At 40.1% G+C, this 19,900-nt stretch overlaps 1 protein-coding gene across 2 annotated transcripts in view; it reads right to left on the reverse strand.

Moving 5' to 3' along the window:
• FNDC3B (fibronectin type III domain containing 3B) overlaps positions 1-19,900 on the reverse strand; it is a 250,420-nt gene that overhangs the window by 60,031 nt on the left and 170,489 nt on the right. For both annotated transcript variants that reach the window (XM_075268668.1, XM_075268667.1), the window contains exons 17-21: positions 19,668-19,786; positions 17,859-17,964; positions 14,686-14,846; positions 12,881-12,994; positions 7,072-7,221 (exon numbers count right to left, since the gene is read on the reverse strand). In XM_075268668.1, coding sequence (XP_075124769.1) covers positions 7,072-7,221; positions 12,881-12,994; positions 14,686-14,846; positions 17,859-17,964; positions 19,668-19,786 — 650 coding nt within the window. The remainder of the gene's footprint in view (positions 1-7,071; positions 7,222-12,880; positions 12,995-14,685; positions 14,847-17,858; positions 17,965-19,667; positions 19,787-19,900) is intronic.

Here is a 19,900-nt window from a genome sequence, read left to right on the forward strand (position 1 = left end):
AGGCAAAGGCATGGAGGCATAAGATTCTTCAGAAGGCAATTTGTTCTATTTTATTTAGACCTTTGGCAGTCAGCTCCATTAGAATAACCTAATGCAGATGGCGATCCACATGTTACTGTGTTTAATTACCTATACAGGATGTTCATATATCAAAGGTACACCACAACGAATTTTAGAAATGTGTATGATCTGCTATGGATGATGATATTTTACCTCCAGACACACTTATAAGCTTTAGAAGGTATCCCAGTATAGGTCTTTCATTTTGTAGAACAGTAAGAGACACTGAACAGCTCACAGGCTGGGATTTTTTTTGGCAGTCTAAAAGTAAATAAACCCTTGCAGACAAGTGACCTCTACCAGTAGAGGTGCATGTCTCAATATGCTGCTTAGCACCGTCATCTTCTATTTAAATAAATCATAGGTTACAATAAATATGTCTGAAATATGCTTATTGATACATTTTTGAAAATGGTCATCGGCAGAAATGGTTAAAAACGTCCATTTTGGACAATATTTATTGTAAGTGCATGGGCAGCGTAAGAGTTAATTTCAAAGTAGTCACTCTTCTGCTTAACCTGGGGATCAAATCCTTTAAGTCTTCTAATTTTCATATATGTTAGATATGTTTTTTCTTCTTTTACTGTATATATAATAAATCGCTCATAACTTCAAGCCATATGCAACAACATGTAGGATCTCTGGTAAATTGTGCTAACCTCTTAGTCCATATTCTAATGAATACTGAATGATAATCCTGCCACTATTTCAGACATACTCTAGTATAAGTCGACTTTTTCAGCACATTTTTCATGCTGAAAAATCTCTCCTCGGCTTATACATGAGTCAGGGTCCACGGAGCACAGAAAACTGGAAGGACCTGGAAGGGGGAGGTCCTTTAGTGCTACCGCTCTGTGATTGGCTTGTCATGAGGTCACATGACTGTGATGTCATCAAAGGTCCTGTAGCCACTGGTATGCAACATCTGCAGATAAGGTTAAGTCTAAATCCTAGTAGCTCCGCCCACACCAGAGTCTGATCACATGGCCATGACATCATCAGAGGTCCTTTAGCACACTAGGATTTAGCATCTACCCTGCAGATGAGTGGCCAGGATACATTGTGTCTTATGGAAGATGTCTGTTGTATGGAGGAGAGGAAGCTACAGTAAAGTGATACACACAGGGACCTTCCATTAGTTACTCTGCCTATTAATGTCAGGCATTTGGGGTTATTAATATAGTTTCAGTAACTCCATGTGCCTCACATTAATAACAGTTAACCCCATAATGTCCCTCATATTAACCCCTGTGTGCCCCATATAAGGGTTACTAATATGTGAGACACATGGGGGTACTAATGAAGGACCTTAATTATGAAGATACCTAATTATTACCTCCATATGTCCCACATATCAATAACTCATGTGAGGCACACAGGGGGTTAATGTGAGGGACATGATGGGGTTAACTGCTATTACTATGATCCCCATGGAGTTACTAAGCTGTAATGCACATGACCAGACTTTATCTGCAATGGTGGATTTCCCCCCTCGGCTTATACTCGAGTCAATAAGTTTTCCCAGTTTTTTGTTGTAAAATTAGGGGTCTTGGCTTAAATTCGGGTTGGCTTATGCTCGAGTATATACGGTATACATTCTATTCTACATTCCTTGTATGTGGCCTTATACAGCTATTCGAACATCAGTGCTTTATACCTTAAAAAGATATATAAAACCTAAAACATAAACTTGCATAGGGACCATTAGACAAATAAAATTAAGCAGTGTGAACTAGGAATATTCTAAACGTGAAGTATTAACCAAGGCTGATTAATGTGCAGTTTAGTCAACAGTTCTCAGCCTTGTTAAATTGACAGCTTCTCTTGTACATTTCTTACAAGTTGGTTGCTATAGCAAAAGGTGGTAATATAGTTTCAAGAGCGGATTCAAGGACATGAACACAGTGGTAAATATGGGTTTCACTTTGCTCTAGGCGCATCCTTTATCTAGACTGAAATCTTAGAGCGCAATGAAAACCTTACATCATTTTCTAGCCTGTCACTGATATTATTTGCCCTGTTTCAGATCGGTCTGGAGAACTGACTGTCAGTTTTATTAGCTGAAAAACACATTTGCTTTTGTACGCAGTCATTATCTTAAAATTGGCTGCATTAATCTTGTTATCTCAGATAGATTAGCATATTCTCATCTGAAACGTGTTCCTAGACTACTGAAGAACCATTCTTCTGTCCGCCAATGCATTAAGTGTCCTAAATGCCTGTTAGTCACTATGCAGGTAATCTGGTAAACCAATATAACAAGGCATATCAAGAGATTACTATGCTAAGAACAGATCTCACATAATATAGGTATGTTTTCTAGGCAGTTCTTTATAAGAGACTTTGGGAAACCAAAGAAAAATTCTTCCACTGTCAGTTACGTTCTCAAGGATCAAGATGATCAAGTGTGGTCATTGTAGTAGGATTCAGTTCATCAAAGCCGACCCATCTCAGTAACGTCAACTATGATAAAATTCAACCAAAATGACCGATGTTATCAATTCTACCTGACTATAGATTCAGAATCTAGAGAGAACTATAATTCTCAATTGCAGATGGAGGATTTATATCTGGTGAAAATTTGATCTGTCAGGTTGGAAAATCTTAGCTGTTGCTGGCTGAAAGTACAAGTGTATGGCCAATCATTTAGGACATTTTATGCAAGCATCATGGAGACAGATTTGTATAAAACCACTCCCTAATCGGCCAGTTTATTCTCTTATGTTGCTGGTGGGACTGTGTATGAATAATCCCAGATATGACTGATCAGCTGAAATGTAGCTAATCAGAATCTTAAGTATATGGACAGCTCTTAGGCTAAAGAGTCATGTTAAAAAGAGATTCCTTAGCAATGTGACTTTCACATCACATACTGTTTATTAAAGAGTTTTTCTAGCTGACTTTTTTTACATTTTTTTTCAAGGCTGCACCCAAACTTAAAAAAAATTGGTCAGCCAGACGAACCCTTAATAAATAGAGATGAGCGAACAGTGTTCTATCGAACACATGTTCGATCGGATATCAGGGTGTTCGCCATGTTCGAATCGAATCGAACACCACGTGGTAAAGTGCGCCAAAATTCGATTCCCCTCCCACCTTCCCTGGCGCCTTTTTTGCACCAATAACAGCGCAGGGGAGGTGGGACAGGAACTACGACACTGGGGGCATTGAAAAAAATTGGAAAAAGTCATTGGCTGCCGAAATCAGGTGACCTCCATTTTAGACGAATAGTGGATTTCAAATCCGGGTCATATGAGAATGTGAACTTTGTGACTATGAGACAGGGATAGCTGTACAGGCAGGGATAGCTAGGGATAACCTTTATTTAGGGGGGAATGTTATTAAAAATAACTTTTTGGGGCTCTATCGGGTGTGTAATTGTGATTTTTGTGAGATAAACTTTTTCCCATAGGGATGCATTGGCCAGCGCTGATTGGCCGAATTCCGTACTCTGGCCAATCAGTGCTGGCCAATGCATTCTATTAGCTTGATGAAGCAGAGTGTGCACAAGGGTTCAAGCGCACCCTCGGCTCTGATGTAGCAGAGCCGAGGCTGCACAAGGGTTCAAGCGCACCCTCGGCTCTGATGTAGGAGAGCCGAGGGTGCACTTGAACCCTTGTGCACCCTCAGCTCTGCTACATCAGAGCCGAGGGTGCGCTTGAACCCTTGTGCACACTCTGCTTCATCAAGCTAATAGAATGCATTGGCCAGCGCTGATTGGCCAATGTATTCTATTAGCCTGATGAAGTAGAGCTGAATGTGTGTGCTAAGCACACACATTCAGCTCTACTTCATCGGGCTAATAGAATGCATTGGCCAGCGCTGATTGGCCAGAGTACGGAACTCGACCAATCAGCGCTGGCTCTGCTGGAGGAGGCGGAGTCTAAGATCGCTCCACACCAGTCTCCATTCAGGTCCGACCTTAGACTCCGCCTCCTCCGGCAGAGCCAGCGCTGATTGGCCGAAGGCTGGCCAATGCATTCCTATGCGAATGCAGAGACTTAGCAGTGCTGAGTCAGTTTTGCTCAACTACACATCTGATGCACACTCGGCACTGCTACATCAGATGTAGCAATCTGATGTAGCAGAGCCGAGGGTGCACTAGAACCCCTGTGCAAACTCAGTTCACGCTAATAGAATGCATTGGCCAGCGCTGATTGGCCAATGCATTCTATTAGCCCGATGAAGTAGAGCTGAATGTGTGTGCTAAGCACACACATTCAGCACTGCTTCATCACGCCAATACAATGCATTAGCCAGTGCTGATTGGCCAGAGTACGGAATTCGGCCAATCAGCGCTGGCTCTGCTGGAGGAGGCGGAGTCTAAGATCGCTCCACACCAGTCTCCATTCAGGTCCGACCTTAGACTCCGCCTCCTCCAGCAGAGCCAGCGCTGATTGGCCGAATTCCGTACTCTGGCCAATCAGCACTGGCTAATGCATTGTATTGGCTTGATGAAGCAGTGCTGAATGTGTGTGCTTAGCACACACATTCAGCTCTACTTCATCGGGCTAATAGAATGCATTGGCCAATCAGCGCTGGCCAATGCATTCTATTAGCGTGAACTGAGTTTGCACAGGGGTTCTAGTGCACCCTCGGCTCTGCTACATCAGATTGCTACATCTGATGTAGCAGTGCCGAGTGTGCATCAGATGTGTAGTTGAGCAAAACTGACTCAGCACTGCTAAGTCTGCATTCGCATAGGAATGCATTGGCCAGCCTTCGGCCAATCAGCGCTGGCTCTGCCGGAGGAGGCGGAGTCTAAGGTCGGACCTGAATGGAGACTGGTGTGGAGCGATCTTAGACTCCGCCTCCTCCAGCAGAGCCAGCACTGATTGGCCGAATTCCGTACTCTGGCCAATCAGCACTGGCTAATGCATTGTATTGGCTTGATGAAGCAGTGCTGAATGTGTGTGCTTAGCACACACATTCAGCTCTACTTCATCGGGCTAATAGAATGCATTGGCCAGCGCTGATTGGCCGAATTCCGTACTCTGGCCAATCAGCACTGGCTAATGCATTGTATTGGCTTGATGAAGCAGTGCTGAATGTGTGTGCTTAGCACACACATTCAGCTCTACTTCATCGGGCTAATAGAATGCATTGGCCAATCAGCGCTGGCCAATGCATTCTATTAGCGTGAACTGAGTTTGCACAGGGGTTCTAGTGCACCCTCGGCTCTGCTACATCAGATTGCTACATCTGATGTAGCAGTGCCGAGTGTGCATCAGATGTGTAGTTGAGCAAAACTGACTCAGCACTGCTAAGTCTGCATTCGCATAGGAATGCATTGGCCAGCCTTCGGCCAATCAGCGCTGGCTCTGCCGGAGGAGGCGGAGTCTAAGGTCGGACCTGAATGGAGACTGGTGTGGAGCTATCTTAGACTCCGCCTCCTCCAGCAGAGCCAGCGCTGATTGGTCGAGTTCCGTACTCTGGCCAATCGGCACTGGCCAATGCATTTCTATGGGGAAAAGTTAGCTTGCGAAAATCGCAAACTGACAGGGATTTCCATGAAATAAAGTGACTTTTATGCCCCCAGACATGCTTCCCCTGCTGTCCCAGTGTCATTCCAGGGTGTTGGTATCATTTCCTGGGGTGTCATAGTGGACTTGGTGACCCTCCAGACACGAATTTGGGTTTCCCCCTTAACGAGTTTATGTTCCCCATAGACTATAATGGGGTTCGAAACTCATTCGAACACTCGAACAGTGAGCGGCTGTTCGAATCGAATTTCGAACCTCGAACATTTTAGTGTTCGCTCATCTCTATTAATAAACTTTCTTTCAACTACTTTTACAGTTAAGTCATTGTTCTACTTGGAAGTAACTACATTTTTTTCAGGCACCTTCTATTAAATATAATCTTTCCTCATTTGTGACATCACGTATAAATAAAGCAGCTGCACTTATTATAGTGTCACACAGAAATGATAATAAGTTGTTATTTCAGATACCTATTTTAAGAAAATGAAATTTTGATTTTAGAAAATTTCTTTCCTAAATGTGTTGAGCAATGTTTGGTGGAGAAATATCACAAAGCAACACTTTGGGGTCTGATGATGAAGCCATTTAGTGGTTTTAATGTGTAGACAAGGCAATGTGGCCAATTTCAAACAAAAACAGCAATTTTCCTGTTACACCAATTTAACGGTGGGACCGATAGTCAATGTTATAACTCAAACAAATACAAAAATACCAAAAAAAAAACAAATTATGTTTCATCCTATGGTGGGAAATCATTAAAGTATGATAGCCTTTTGTGACATAAGAACAGCTCAAAATAGACAAATTAGGACAGCGGGAGGAAAATATCCTTGAGAAACCCTTACCAAAGATTATAGCAAAAACAGATTGGACAGGTAGTGCAAAATAGATATACTTTGTCATACAGGACACATCTATAGGGAAATGTTCACAATACCCATATATTGCATTTCTTGTTTTTATTGGTGGATGCATCAAATTGAAGATTTGTCTGTAGGTTTTTGATTTTGTCTGTACCGTGATCATTCAATAGTCTACAGTTGTATATGGAGAGTGTTAAATTCATAATTACATATTGTATAATTTAAGATTTAACATAAGATTTAACATAAGACTTCAAGGGAACCTGGTTCTTCAAGACAAAGAAATGCAAGGACACTATACAGTGTAAATTGTGTGAACCACAGTTTATGCATTTATACAAGACAATGTAGGTCTTCATGGTGAACTACTTCTGCATTCAATGTAATGCAACCGAAATAAAATTATCCAATAAAAAATGTATTGGACTGTTTGGCGGGTAAGAGTTTGAGTGGCATGGCCTTTACTGTTATCTCCTACAGCCATATAAATGATAAGGATTGCACCATGATACCAATATAGGCACTGCAGCCATATATGTTATCCTAGTACAGCACTTTAAATGTTATCTTGTTTCACCCCTAAACTGTAACTATAATTTTTGTACTCCATTGACCTATATCACTAGTGCAGCGTAACACATGCTGCCTATACTGGACATACGTACCTGAAGCTGGCAGCAGTACTGTGTTGCTGGTGATAAATCAGACACCTGAAAACTAGTTTCAGAGCCACTGTAAACTAACTCTAGCGCGTCCTCTTCTTTTCCCCACTGTAGTCTGTATCCTGAGATGTCTGCACCATTGCTCTCAGGACTCTGTTCGGGAAAAAAAAAAAACATTAAAAATAAACCTGAATCCTAAAGAGTAAAATTGGATGAAGCTCCAACAACAGATGAGGTGGCACAAAATGCCTATTACGTCATAAGTAACCAATAATCATTAGTTCTACCTGACATTATATAAACCGAGCTGGCGATAACTAAACAATGCCAAGTGCAAGCAATTAGCCATGGCTGTGCTGCCCATGACAAGCGCATGTAGCGTGAGCTTCAGGAGACGCTATTCACATTCCACTGGCTGCTTCAGCCCTTATTAAATCATTGAAGAGATGCTGACTTTTACCAGGCTACTTTAAGATATGTAAGGCAATATTTCATCAATTAACATAGACTGTACTGTGAGCTCTCAAAGAAAGAGGTTACCAGGAATTCTGGCATTTTTTAAGGGAAATGTCAATTTGCTTTTATATGTCACTCAGTGACACGGACTATGATTCTTGAAATACCACTGACAGGAACACGAGAGTCAAGCTTCTCCTTCATATAACCTTTCATAATAGCAGCCACTCAATCCTATACAGCCATACAGAACAACTCTTTCCCTATAAGTAAAAAGGTCTTCTTAGAACTGCAGGAATTTCCACGTGCACACAACAGGAGCAGAATGGGACATGTAGTAAGTATCTCAGAAGGAACACATGGTCCTTTCTATAAAACAAACAAAATAAATGTATCTAAATAGTCCCATTGACCCATATGGCTCTGTATGCTGTCCATTAACATAACAGATAACACTTGGTGGCCCCTGAAAATTATTTGTAAAAATAGAATCTCCCTATGTCCGACCCCCATGAAGCTCTAGCTTCCATAGCTTGCACTGATGAAGGTTGATAAATATTAAGCATTTTTCTCCTGTGACCCTGTCTCATAGCGATGAAGCATTACATTCTGTAGGAGTATGGATTCTGAGACTCTAAAAACCTATTATCACAAATTATTCAAGTATTCAACTACTTATTTTAAAGGATTTTCACAACTTGAATAATTTGTGATAATAGGTTTTTAGAGTCTCAGAACCCATACTCCTACAGAATGTAATGCTCCATCGCTATAAGTGCTGTTTGAGTACTGGGGACCGCCCCCAGTGCTGCGAAAGAACTCATTTTCATACAGAAGAAAACCGGGATTTCTACCGAACAGCGGCAAAGAGAAGACATCTAAGGGTAGGAGAAGAATAGCCTTTCTTAAGGATATTCCTACGTGTTAGGGAGAAAAAAAAGGGAATCCAATGATGGGATCCCTTTAAGTCTATAAAAAATAATAGCACGGTCATGTGCATAAGGCCTAAGCCACATGGTGAATGAGAATATGATACATTGGTTTGATAAGTATGCTGGTAGGTAGAATGAAAATTTGTAACAATGTCACAAATTTTTAAACTTGCCTTATTTTTACGCTTGCATTACAAGAATATAACTTATATGGATTAAAAAAATATCTACATATGTAAAGTGCTCTTAAATGTAATGAAAATTAATAGACTGTCTGTGCAAAGCCTAAAGCTTTAAATACTGAAATCTCATCTCATTCTGTTTTACAAAATTCATCCTTGAACTGTTATGTTTTATGCAGCAACACAAGGACATATTGGGTCAAAAAACTGAAAAATAATTTGTACTGGCCTTTGATGTTCTGAGTTCTTAACAGTGAGAAGTCACTATTCAGAGTCTGACAGCATTGTGTACATTTCCAATCTTCACTATGAGACAAGTCAACATTGTTTAGCAGTTAGCTGTATCCTTCTAAATTTGGAAATGCTGGTAGTTGGTAAGTTATAACAAAACATATGTTTGCTAGAACACTGAATTTATAGCGGTTATATTTTTTTTCTTGAAGCTACTACTCAGATCAGATATCCAAAATCTTTTTTTTGCAGAGCGTAGGGCAACAATGAGTAAACTATAATTCTCTCCTCCAAAACAATGCTTTTTTTCCCAGGATTTTATCAATTTGTACAAATGAAAGAAACGTTTTTTCTGATTATAGACATATAGGACATGTCACTCAAACCAGCTGGGCCCTGGAGCTATATACTCTCAGTAGAAGTACAACAGGTCCCAATTTCCACAATTTTCAGTGCCAATCGTCAATGATACTTGATAAGGTCACCTCAGTCAATATGGGTTTATGCAACGGGCCATTAAACCACTATATTGTGTATTTACGGGGTTCAGAGAATGAAACATGAATTTTACATTAAAGAGGTGTTCCAATTCATATTTGTACTGCATAGCTTGGCTTAAAATAAGAAATAGTATATACTTACCTGTCTGTATGTCTAGGGATCCAGCAGAGTCTCCATTGGGTCTCCATTGGATTTACTATCAGCCTGCACATAAGTGCATCAGCCAATCAGTGTCTGAAATTTCCCCACTGTGGGACTATTAAAGGACTAGCTTATCTTATAGCAGAGCATCAGCGCTCGGTCAATGATAGGCTGACATGCTCCTGTATAGGTTAAAGGTAAGGAAGACCAGGGACCCGATCCTCACCAGAATAGACAGGTAAGTATACAGTATTTGTCATTTTATGCTTACTTCTACAATAAAAATAATAACTGGAAAACCCCTTTAAATTACAGCAAACGTTGTGATGTGACTTTTAGCTGTGTAGTTTTAACATAGGTTGGAAAGAGACATATGTCCATCAAGTTCAACCACAAGGCAGACACCAAATACTCCATATTAGGGGAAAAATGTCTTCCTGACTTCAAAGGTCAAAATTATCACCTTGGTCAATACTAGAGATGAGCGAGTAGTACTCGATCGAGTATTCGATCGAATACTACGGTATTCGAAATACTCGTACTCGACTGTTCGAATGTAAAAGTTCGATGCAGAACCAGCATTGATTGGTCGAATGCTATACAGTCGGCCAATCAATGCTGATTCTTCTCCTACCTTTAGAAGTCTTCTCTGTGCAGCTTCCCCGCGGCGTCTTCCGGCTCTTCATTCACTCTGCCAGGCATCGGGCATGGGCAGTGCCGACTGCGCATGTCCGCTTGTAGTGCGGGCATGCGCAGGCCTGGCAGAGTGAATGAAGAGCCGGAGGACGCCGCGGGGACGCTGCAAGGAGACGACTGCTCGGAGGATCCAGCCCGACCCTCACTCGTGGACTTGGTAAGTATAATTTGATCGAACGTTGCCTACCCCTGAAACGAGCATTTTCCCCCCATAGACTATAATAGGGTTCGATATTCGATTTGAGTAGTCGAATATTGAGGGGCTACTCAAAACGAATATCGAACCTCGAACATTTTACTGTTTGCTCATCTCTAGTCAATACCCTTTTTCTAGAAATCTAATACCCATCTGTAATATTATATTTATTTTTTTTTTAAAAAAGGCATCATGGCCCCTTCAACTTGTTCAGTGAACCATTACAAGATCTTGCATCAAAGATTCCCATAATCTCACTGCACTTACAGTAAAGAATCCCTGTCTACGACGGTGATGGTGATTAATAGATGTATGGGAACTCTATGACAATTCCCAGTAAAACTGCTACTTACAGATGTGCCACTTTTTTACTTTTTTACAGATGTGCCACTTTTTACTAAACATATACCAAGATGTACGACACAAGATGAGATGTACAAGAGATGTGTAAAATCAGCAGATGTCTCAGATGAATGCGGTCCATCAGAAATCGGTCCCTATTGGCTTCCAAGTTGATAATGAACACTTCTTTTCTTTACTGAATAGCACAAGGATGTATTATTTATGTATCATAAGAAATTGAGGCCCTTAACAAAATTCAGGAAATGTCAGTAGTTTATTTCATAATGATACTAGAAGATTGGTAACCAATAGCCAAATAAGACATGAATGAGAAATGATGCTTGTTGCTAGTTATTCTAACCACGAACGCAGGAGTACCAGGAGATACCTTGATGTGCGACTTCAGGGAACTTCCTCTGACAGTATTTCAGAGAGCATGATGAACAATTATGTGAGAACACTATAGAAGTGTACAGAACATGTAGGAAGATAGTTCCCAGAAGAGATTACCATTTACAAGATTGCCACTGCAAAAGCAGCAATAAATACCTGTTATTATTTTCTGAAACGCTTTACAGATCTTTAGATAAAAAGCAGAGTTTTGCTAATCCATCCATTTTACTAATTTTATCGCATTTAGGTTTTATAAAATACAAGCACGCACATGTATAATAAATAAACACATCCTGTACATATAGAAAATAACTTTAATTGTTGGATTACTAGGAAAAACACTTGGTACTCCAACCATGCTAGAACACTGTGGGTGGTGGACCAGCTTGTACTTAAAAAAGGAACATGTCACCAATGTCTTATTTATTTTGCATAAATCGATCATGAAACGTATCACTTTTCTCATATGTCATTCTCTGTATATGATTATGGGACAGCCATCTTGCCTGAGCTTTTCTTCACATTCAGTGATATACTTTACAGCATAGTCATGCCCATAGCAGCAATGGACTAGAAACGTTTTCTGGACATGTTCTGTGTAAGGAGGCGGAATAGAGAAGCTGTGCCATCATCTATTGTCAGTAAGAGAGTGAACACTGGGACAATAGGTTTAATCTATAAAAGCGTTATTTTCCATTGTAATCCTGTTTATGGTGTAACTGAGGTGACACATTCCCTTTAAGGCCTTTTGAGGGTTTGTGTTTTATATAAAGTTTAGTAAATTATATACCAATATTGTAAAAATGACCTAGGCACCCACATGATGAAGGTGGTGCTAAAGTTAAAAAGCAACTGGAATTCTACTACTACCACCCTCGCCTCTCCATAGACGTGTGTTTATAAAGCTTGTACATGGATATTGGTAGAATTAGTGATAAGAGTCTGAGTATAGGTAAGGAGGAAGAGAGCCGCTTAAGTGGACAATTAAATAAGTTTAATAAGATATTACAAAAGGTCTTATATTCTCTTGTACTCAATACAAATTATAATAATACTTGTATTCAATATGAATCAATATGTGTGTGTGTATTATCTGACTGTACTGTATGTATATAGACAGAATGCATACATGCATGTATGAAATAACCCAGTAGTTGACTTTTAATAATGCAGAACACTATAGAGACATATATGGTTTAGAGGTGTAGGTTTTTCTCCAGCTAGACACAAATCCTCAAGATAATTATGAGGACAATGGTCAAGAAAGATTCATTTCCATCAAGATGGAAATTGGGAAACTGGAATAAAAGTAAATCCCTGTGATTCCCTATAATGGGCTTACCCTTCTGACCACCATTTATAAAACACTATCAGTGGTGACAAGAACAGAATTATGCAGGTCAGAAAGACTGAATATAATGGATGCAGCTGCTATCTTCATTTACACAAGGCAATTGCTGCTACACTTCATTTCCAGTCTCACTACTCAAACCATTTTACATTAGTGACTAGCTCCCATAGAGGTATAACACAAAGTGGAATCCATTTGTACTGTGTCAATCTCTTCAAAAAGTGACTGAGAAACACATCCAGGCTGAAAAAAAACGTATATGAATTTCATCAAAAACTTGGCACTTTAAACAACTCATTGAATGAAACTCTTGGAAGAAATGATTCTCAAGTTGTCCATCTGACGTCACTAGCTCTCCCATTCTCACCACCAATGCACACACTCATCTTACCTCCCAGCTTATAAGTACACATGTGTCAGAGAGGAATGTCAGGACTGGAGGTCTGCACTGTGCGGGTGGTCCTGCAGCAGTTGTGATCTCTGTGGCGTCTGAGTAAGGACCATACTGAAATACACAAAAAGTCTATGTTGGTAACTCGCTGATTTAATGTGTCTGGCCTCGATTCCACAAAGTGACATTTTATAGCATTCCTCAACGAAAAACACAAAATCAAAGCAAAAAGTTATTACTGATTTGCAGCTTACTCTTTTCTAATCTCTTTGATCCATTTCCAAACCACCTCTTGCCAAGTTATTTTAATAAAATAAATAAAATATATTTCTGCTAAATGATATTTTACCCATCACAAATAGTAATCTATACAGCACTAGCATAGATATGAATACATCAGTGAAGGGAAGCAGTTGGGAATCTTGTAAGCATACTATATAGTGCAAATGGACAAATCAAGAATAATATATATACTGTAATGAATACAGTCTCTACTCCCAGTGTCCCAACCAACTTAGAGTGTCTTTATATGCTTTGATATTGAGTACAAATCGACTATTGATCATTCTATTCGATTACTTCAACGTATACCTGCTAAGACATTGTTGATAGTTAAAAAAGTGATTGCATAATGTGATAACATATTGCCTTATGAATAGTCAGGACTGACTTCTGGGACCCCAACTGTTCCTTACAATGAAGCAGTGCTGCGGTTACTGAGCACTGTTGCAGGTAAAGACTGGAAGTAGCCATAATACTCAATACACTATATGGATAAAGTTTAGGGACACCCCTCTTAATCATTGAATCCAGGTGTTTCATTCAGTCCCATTGCCACAAGTGTATAAAACTCAACACCAAGCCATATAGTCTGTCCTTACAAGCATTCGTGACAGAATGGGTTCTGCATATCAATACATTTTGGACAATTACTTGACTGTCTCCAATGCACAAAGCAATGGCTGGCAGAATTTGGTGTAGATGAGGTTCACTGGCCTACAGAGCACTGACCTCGGTCCTATTAAACACAGGCCCTCTTAAGCAACATCAGTGTCTGACCTTATGGCTAAGGCCCCACTTTGCAGAAACGCAGCTTTTTTTCTTGTAGATTTTGTTGTTTTATTGAGCCAAGCCAAGTATGAATACAAAGGAATGGGAAATATATAGGAAACTCTCATACTTCTCCCTTCTGCTCAATCCACTCCTGACCTTATCTCAAAAAACCTCAGCAAAATCTGCAACAAAAAAGCTGCCTTTCCGCAACATGGGGCCTCAGCCTATAAATGCTTTTCTGGATCAATGGGCAAAAATTCCAACAGAAACACTCCAAAATCTTTTAGAAAAACTTCCCAGAATGGTGGAAGCTGTTTTAGATGCAAAAAAGGGGCTAACTTCATATTACACTCTATGGATTTAGAGAGGACCTTTCAGGTCCTCACAGCTCAGCAGTATTATATACCACTAGAAAGCGAACATCTCACTGTCAATTTCGGCCCTTACCTGTCTACTATCGGACCTGTGTACTATTTTAGGAGAAGGGGCTTACCTGCAAGATCATGTGTTGGCAACAGGCAGAATTAAGTATCAAGTATTCCCAGAATAAAAGAATGTAGTTGTTTTTTGCTTCTGTAAATGTAAGCGGTTGTTCCCTGAACTACTTCTTACAATTTGAGTTATATTAAGAGATGTTTCCAGGAATATAAAGAACATATACATTGAAAGAGTACACACATTAGCAAGGATGTCATAAGAGGAAGACTTTCATACACATGAATTTTTATAAAGCAGTTAATAAAATCACTTACTCCTCCATCATTTAGCGCTCGTACTCTGAACTGATAAGTACTTCCAGGAAGGAGATCACTGACTGTACACTCTAAATCACAGCCATGATAGACCTCAGTGGTCTGTCCTCCAGGTACACCGAGCTCTAGGCTATACTCTGATACCTGACACCCTGGGGCATCTGAGGAGAAAGTCATACTGGGGGTTATAGACTGTAATCCTGATATCCCTACATAGCAATAACAACAAAAACCCTGCAACTAGTAAAAGAACATTACACAATTGTATCCACATAAACATTACAATATGCCTTCCATAGAAGTGTCTGAAAAAATGACAGTTTTATATAGATATTTTTTTTACCCAAAATATATGAATCATGTTCCCATGTTCCCAAGTTAAAAACAAAATTGGATAAAATAGAACAAGATTATAAAATTAAAAAAAATACAAATGCACCAAATTCATTTAGCAAGGCGTTGTTCCTTTATTCCTTACACCCCAATATACTTTAAAGGATACCTTAAATTATATCGACAAAACAGGTTTACACTTAGGGGCATCTAGAATGAGTGCAAGGTCCCAAGGTGACCATACTTTTTTAGGTGTCCTCTACAGCTTACACAGGAGACTGTGCTATCACCTTGGAACCCATACATCCTACATGGACTACATTGGCACATGAGTACCGTATTTTACGGACTATAAGGCGCACTGGACTATAAGGCGCATTGCCCATGAGCGCCTTATAGTCCGTCTCGGTTCATATATAAGGCGTACCGGACTATAAGGACTTTGCCAGCGGCCGCTTAACCCCCCCGCATGCCAGCCGCTTCTATTGGAAGCGCTCGGCAGGCGAGGAGTTAAAGGGGCTCTATCAGCAAAATCATGCTGATAGAGCCCAACCGTAAAAGTTATATTAAACTACCCCCCCGTTTTAAAATAAAACCCTGAAACAGAATGTGAAACTTACCGAACGGTGCAGTGTGGGCGGGCATTCAGGCCTCCTCTTCCTCCGATGTTCCGTCCTCCTCCTCCGGCGCTCGCGAACTGATAATAGCCTGGGCGCATGCGCAGTAGCCGTAGTAGAAGCATTATGATATTGCGCATGCGCCCAGGCCATTATCAGTTCGCGAGCGCCGGAGGAAGTGGTCAGGACATCGGAGGAAGAGGAGGCCTGAATGCCCGCCCACCCTGCACCGTTCAGTAAGTTTCACATTCTGTTTCAGGGTTTTATTTTAAAACGGGGGGGTAGTTTAATATAACTTTTAAGGGTGCATTCACACTACGGAACACCAGCGTGTATCACAGCCGTACATGCCGGCGTTACAGCAGGGCTGCCGGACACTTCCCATTCATTTCTATGGGAGCCGGCATGCGAGCGCTCCCCATAGAAATGAATGGACTGCTTTTTTCCATTCATTTCTATGGGGAGCGCTCGCATGCCGGCTCCCATAGAAATGAATGGGAAGTGTCCGGCAGCCCTGCCGTAACGCCGGCGTGTACGGCTGTGATACACGCTGGCGTTCCGTAGTGTGAATGCACCCTTACGGTGCCTTTTATGTATGTATGGAAGCGGCACGCAGACTTTGCCGCGGCTTCCATCCATATATAAGGCGCACCGGACTATAAGGCGCACTTACGATTTCTGAGGAAATCGTAGGTTTTTATGTGCGCCTTATAGTCCGGAAAATACGGTACAGTCTACCGCTACACTGGAGAAGTAACATTTCAATATACTTGAATGGTAGGGCTGTTGCTTTTAAGTTGTGCTGGTTCTGTATTTCAACACTGTGCTAAAAAAAAAAAAAAAAAACACTTTATTTTTTGTCTCTTGTATGTTGTGTAGTATGGGTATTTGGCACACCTTTAATGTTATCCTATGCATGGTCATATATTGTAAGTTACTGGGCAATTGTGCAGTGTGTTTTATACTATTTATAGCTTAAAAGTTATGTTTTAATGGGTATTGCTATTTGTATTATCTCATTTGAACCTGCGATAATGTGGGCCAGTAGAATATACAGGATTCTGTATTAGGTGCTATTCATTTATGTTCTATAGTTGGAGGCATGCTTTAAATACTATCTGCGTCCACCACTAGGGGGTGTAATCAACACACACCAGTAGCTTCCAGATTAGGGAAATCATTTATACGGCTTTCCATAGACTTGCCAACTGAAGTAATCTGCTGATTATCTATGTCATTATTACATCTCTCTACCGCTCTGTATTACAGGACACAAAATGAGGAGATACTATGTGGGAGGTAAAAAAAATAAAGGGTAATGAAACAAATAATACAACACATTTTGTGTCACTTCTGTCAACTAAAATACTGACTGATGAGGCGGCAGACTTGAAAAGACTTGAAAGGCATTTCAAAATACAGAAAGCTAAAGATCAATGACTCCGAGGTTCCATATCTTTTACATGTTCTTATTTTATTCTAAAAGGGTTCCTCAACTAATTTGAAAAGCTTCCCATTTACTGTACATAGTGGGAATTAAAAAAATAGTAATAGTAATCACTGTAATGTACTCTGCAATGTGGTAGTGATAATTCAATATACATGGATAAGGTGACAGATGTCCTTTAAGGCTTATACGTCATGTGCCATTTATGCAGAGGTCAGTGATAAGGCCTATGATTGGCTGCAGCTGCAACCTGCCTCAAATGAAGGGAGGACAGGACAGGAGGGACAGCAAGGAACTGCCGAAGCTGGAAATGGAGAACATGAGAGAGTAAACGTGTTATTCTACTGTCACTATTTGCAGGACGTTGTTGGAAAACTCCGAAGGGCCCGTTCACACGGGCACAGAGGGGTCGGATTATGGCACGGAATCCATGTCATAATCCGCCCCCTCACAATGGTGGTCTATGGAGACCGCTAGTGTTCTTTTTTCCGCTAGAGGCATGTTGCTGCTAGTGGAAAAAAGAAGCAAGCTGCCCTTTCTTCCTCACGGTAGCAACCTCTGGAGTCGGCCCATTCATTTGAGCCTACTCTGGAGGGAAAAGCCGCGACTGTCGGAAGACGGGACATTAGTGGCATGCGGATTTTGGCCCGAGAGTGACGCGGCTCCCCGCATCAATCTCGCTGCCAAAATCCGCCCTTCCGCCCCCCATGTGAATGGGGCCTTAATATAAGCAAATACAAATTAGAATCTCTACTACTTTATCAGCAGATACCTACCCCATTGTAAGTGAACTTCTTTGTGCTTTGGTTTGCCTACCACTCTTGGTGCTTGACAAGGTCCTGGCGCTACACATAATGTGTGAATAGGCTGACTTTCAGAGCACTAAAGTGAACAAAAAATGGTTTATCAAGAAAAATGGAACCATAAAGACATACAGCATTGTAGGTGTTAAATCAAATATTTTTCATTAACTTTTTTTCAAATATGAACACGTACAAACACAATTACAAAAGACACCAAAAAGCACAGAAGACAACCTACTTTATACAGAATGCATTGTACTGATCATGTATAGGCTTACGACACGTCTATACCATAGTTAAACTGTTTAAATTGTATCTAAACTGTAATTGTAATTGTAATGTAATTTCATCTTTTGATTTTCTGGCAGCATTTGTCACATTAATACATTTTGAAATATACTTTATGAGTAGATTTTTGGTTCATATCCTTGACATGCTGGGCTGCAATCCACTTTCTGTCCCTTCTGTATTGCTTTTTTCTATATTAGTAGCTGAAATCTGTATGTTACCTCTTGCTACACAGTACAGGTTGCTGGGTTCTTGTATAATGAGAGTGGGGGATTTCACTTTTAAAACAGTTATATCTTGGGCATTATTAAATTTAGAACAGTAGTTTTCGAGTCATATGAAAGATTACAGTTCTACCCATTTCCAGAGATATTGATAGCTGAAAAGAAAGCCAAGATTGGCCTACATACACAATATGCAGCTGGACTTGCTCCAAAATCCCAACTGTGTTTTCAACTGATGATATACTGTAGATAAACCTGCAATCTCATCTTTCCTAGAACACCAGAACCACGGTTCTATCTTGTATAATGCAAAACAATGTAGAATATTTAATGTCTTTTATACAAAAGTAATTTATTATAATACCACCAGTGGTTAACAGAACAATATTGCATACTGACAAATCCTTTGTAATAGAAATTTGTGCCACAATTTTTGCACACATTGCCATTAACATCCCTCTTATTGTCAAGCCAAACTCCTTTCTATTAACGCCTCATTTCTTTTTGAACAAGGTAAATACAGTATCTAAAACACAAACTTGCACATGTGGTGCAAGGCGTTTTAAGCCAAAATTCTGGTGTATTTAGCGAAGTAAATCTACCCCATTATATGCAATATAACAGTTAACTTACAGTTATCTAACAATCCTATATAGTGAATGCGGCGACGTAATTCACAGGATTCTCTATCATATTGGAAGACACCACTATTATAATTGATACATGATCGCTAGAGGCCACTGCTTTTTCATTTGGGGCCCAGGAGTGTCAATTGACACTTGATAGCTGAGGATCCTGCCACAGATATTTTATTTGGTGCCCATGAGCATCAAGTTGTATCCTGATAACTGGTATCTCACTTTTTCCCACAAACCTATTATAGTTTCAAGTGGAAGGTTTAAACACCTGAGACAAATATGATATCTGCTCTATAGAGGTTTTCTAGGAAATCCATATTACAAGGCTACATAAACTGATAGCAGCTAGAGACAAGCAGCAATTTCTCATCCATCCTGATCTAATGAGTATGAAATCCCCAGTGGCTACATCTGTATACATATCTCATCTATATTCAGTTTGGTATTATATCTTTCTGTCAATGTCCAATGTGATTTGACCTTTAAATAGATAAAACCCAATGAAAGAATTTTCCTACCAAACACTTAAAATTGTACATTTGAGCAAACTTACCTTCCATACCACTTTTTAAAGTCAGAATGCTATATTTTTAGCCTTTTAAAGGTCAGACTAAAATACAAGCTCTACGTACCTGACTGTGCCCTCCTGTGCTGATGGAGCATACTCGGAGTTTATATAAAGTGCTGGGTTTCAAGTCATTACAGGTATATTCTGTTGCAGACCCACTATATGCCACCTTCCATTGTGTTGCTGCAAAAAAAAAGCATGGCCATTATTAGAATGTAAATCCAAATATTCTGCTTTTCAATAGGACTTCATAGAGAGTAAGATCAGCAAAACATGAAATACAATGAAAAGCAAACA

This window comes from Leptodactylus fuscus, chromosome 3 (assembly GCF_031893055.1).
Source record: "Leptodactylus fuscus isolate aLepFus1 chromosome 3, aLepFus1.hap2, whole genome shotgun sequence".
In the NCBI taxonomy this organism is placed as follows: domain Eukaryota; kingdom Metazoa; phylum Chordata; class Amphibia; order Anura; family Leptodactylidae; genus Leptodactylus; species Leptodactylus fuscus.